Source organism: Gavialis gangeticus, unplaced genomic scaffold (genome assembly GCF_001723915.1).
Source record: "Gavialis gangeticus isolate Ggan-Ray unplaced genomic scaffold, GavGan_comp1, whole genome shotgun sequence".
Taxonomy (NCBI): domain Eukaryota; kingdom Metazoa; phylum Chordata; order Crocodylia; family Gavialidae; genus Gavialis; species Gavialis gangeticus.
Window position 1 is genome coordinate 677,222 of NW_017729000.1, and position 2,861 is coordinate 680,082.

Sequence of the window (2,861 nt, forward strand, 5' to 3'; positions counted from 1 at the left end):
GAAGTGCAGGACACGGGGGGCCCCAATCAGCTGCCCCCCCATCTGCTTCTCCAGCTGGATCACCTCCTGCCAGGGCCAAGTGCCAGGTCAGCTGGGCACCCCCCAGGGCACGGCTCAGCGACCTGCTCCAAAACCCCTCTGTCCCAGCGCCCCCACCCTCCACTACCCCGCGGGGCTGGGGCAGAGCAGCTGGAGGCACCCCCGCCCTGCTGCCCGCCGGCCGTCCTGCCCGGGCACCTTGAGGACGTCCTGGGTGTCGCTGAGGCAGTACACGCGGATGTTGTACTCCAGGGAGCTGCAGGAGGCGGGCGCGAAGAGCACCAGCTTGAGGCGCTTGGAGGCCGCCATGCTGAGCGACTCGCCGACCAGGGCGAAGCGGCCCAGCTGCTCCGTGAAGACGTAGCAGGCCTGCGGCTCCAGCTGGCAGTAGTACAGCTCGGAGGCCGGCTCCTCGCCCAGGTGCAGCACGTCCTGCAGGAGAGCCCAGCTGGGACCGGGACCGGGACCGGGACCGGGACCGGGACCGGGACCGGGCAGGAGGCAGCCGCCCTGCGCCCTGCCGAGAGCCAGGACCAGCCGGGCGGGCGCCTGCCCATCCCCACGGGGGCTCTGGGCTGGGACCCCGGGCCGCCTGCCTGGGGATGGGGGTGCCCTCAAGCTGCAGTCAACCCCTTGGCACAACAACAAGGCCAATTGCCTGGAGGCACCATGAGCAAATCCCCCCAGCCTGCACCGCTCTGACCAGGGGTCAAATCCCCTCCTTGTCCCAAGGCAGCATGGGGCTGAGCCAGAGCGCAGGCGCAGGCCCCTCTAGCCAGGGCCCTCGGGGGCGAGTCCCAGCAGGAGCAATGGCACAGCCCAGCCATAGCCCCAACCTGGCACCCAGAGCTGCCGAGGAAGGGGATGAAGCCCCTGGCAGCAACAGGAGGGGGGAAATTCAGCCTCCAGCGAAGCCCAGAAGCTGGGACGCAGCAGGCCCCTCCGCTCGCCCTGCAACCAGCTGCCCGCGTCCCCTCTGCCCCCAGCCCAGCTGCCCTGTCCGGAGCCCCTGCATGCACGGATCCTGGCTCCTCCACTCCTGCCTCATCCAAGCTGGGTTGGAGATCTGTCCTGTCTTCGGCTGCTGGGCTCGGTGCCCTGCACCTGCCGGGAGAGCTCACGATCTCCCTGCAACCGGGTTGGAGGCTGGGGCAGCTCCTGGCCTCCCCACTGCTGCTCCTCGCCACACTCCCCAGGCCCGGCTGCCCCGCACGGTCCCTGCAGCGCTGGCAGCCCGGGTGATGGGGCAAACAGGGGCATGTTCTCCCAGAGCCGACTGAAGATTGAAACTGGCTTCGCTGCAACTTGAAGCCATTGGGAGGGGGGAGGAGAACAGTTCTCCCCACTCTGGATGGCAGCAAGATGAGCAACTTCATCCTCTCCCACAAAGCCCGGTAACACCGCAGCCGCCTGCCTCCGACCCGGCCACGCTCTGCTCGCCCTCCACGAGAGGCAGGCCCCTCGCCCTGCGCCCAGCCCACCGCTCACCTCCCAGGAGCCCTCGCACGACTGCTTCTTCAGGCGGATGCTCCAGTTCTCGGCGCTGGCCTCCACGCAGTGGCCCATGGCCAGGATGACGGGGCGCGTGAGCAGCACGCCTGGGGGGCCGCAGCTCACGATGGGGCTCAGCAGGGTCTGGCAGCCGGCCAGGGGCAGCCTCGGGGACAGAGGGCAGAGGGTGAGCCGGGCGCTGGGCCCGTCACCGCCTGCCACGGCTGCCACGGCAGGCCGGGCACTCACCTCACGTCCTCCTGCTTGTGCAGCGTCAGGTAAACCTCGTAGATCTTGCCCCGGGGGATGGCATCGGGCGGGATGAGCAGGCTGATCCCTAGAGCGGGTGGGGGACACTGTTAGCAGCCCCGCAGCACAGCCCCACACCCCAGGGACCCCCTGCCCTCAAGTTGCAGCCCTGCCTGCCTGGCCCCCCATGCGCAGACAAGACCCCCCTCAGCGCACCCACCCCACCCAGCACACGGGAGCAGGGCACAGCTCCTTGCACACGCGGCTCTCATGGTACGCGTGGCTCCTGCCCCCGTGCATGGGAGCAGGCCTGCACCACGACCCGGCCAGGCTCCCACCAACACACCTGGTGCGGAGCCCTACCCGTGTTGGGGATCATGAGCCGGCCCCCCAGGAAGTTGAAGGTGCCATAGGCCACGTTGGCGGTGCCGCGGGGCAGGGAGCGGAAGCAGCTCTGGGTGGAGAGCCGCGTCACGAAGTCCACGCCCTCGGCGCTGGGCGAGCTGTGGTGCAGCGTGTGGCGCCCGGCGCCCAGCGCGCTCAGCAGGTGCCCGTTGCTCAGCTGGAACTTGCCGGGCCCATCCTGGCGCGGGCACAGCGAGCCCTGGTAGGTCATGGTGGTGGTGCTGAGGTCGGGCTGGATGGTGAGCAGGTTGGAGTTGTCTGCGGCAGAGAAGGAGGCCGGCGGGAGCTGTTGCGGGCCGGCCATGTGGGGGAGCCTGGGGTGGGGGAGCCCCTGGCTGCCCCCTGACCCCCACTCCCAGCATGGGGTGCAGGGCACTGGGTCTGGTGCCACCCACCTGCCTTGCTGGGCTTGATGCTGACGGGCTGGAAGCCGGCAGTGAGGATGGAGGAGTCGGCCACGTCGGCGTCCAGCCCCTCCTTCTTGCGGCAGTACACCAGGACGCCCACCAGCAGCAGCAGCACCAGGCACACTGCCACGGCAATCAGCCCCACGTACAGCGCCACGTCCTCGGGGCCCGAGGCGGCTGGGCCGCAGTGGGAGATGGAGCCGTGAGCCCCCGCCCTGGCCAGCAAAGCCCGCAGCGGAGTAGGATGACGGGGCCCCGCAGAGCCCACCT

General features: G+C 69.9%; 1 protein-coding gene across 1 annotated transcript in view; it reads right to left on the minus strand.

Annotated features, from left to right (window-relative positions):
• Positions 1-2,861, minus strand: part of UNC5A (unc-5 netrin receptor A) — a gene marked incomplete at its 5' end in the record, with an annotated part of 16,666 nt that overhangs the window by 10,417 nt on the left and 3,388 nt on the right. The window contains 5 exons of the mRNA XM_019505947.1: positions 238-471; positions 1,528-1,696; positions 1,780-1,867; positions 2,143-2,442; positions 2,580-2,768. Of these exons, the coding sequence (XP_019361492.1) occupies positions 238-471; positions 1,528-1,696; positions 1,780-1,867; positions 2,143-2,442; positions 2,580-2,768 (980 nt within the window). The remainder of the gene's footprint in view (positions 1-237; positions 472-1,527; positions 1,697-1,779; positions 1,868-2,142; positions 2,443-2,579; positions 2,769-2,861) is intronic.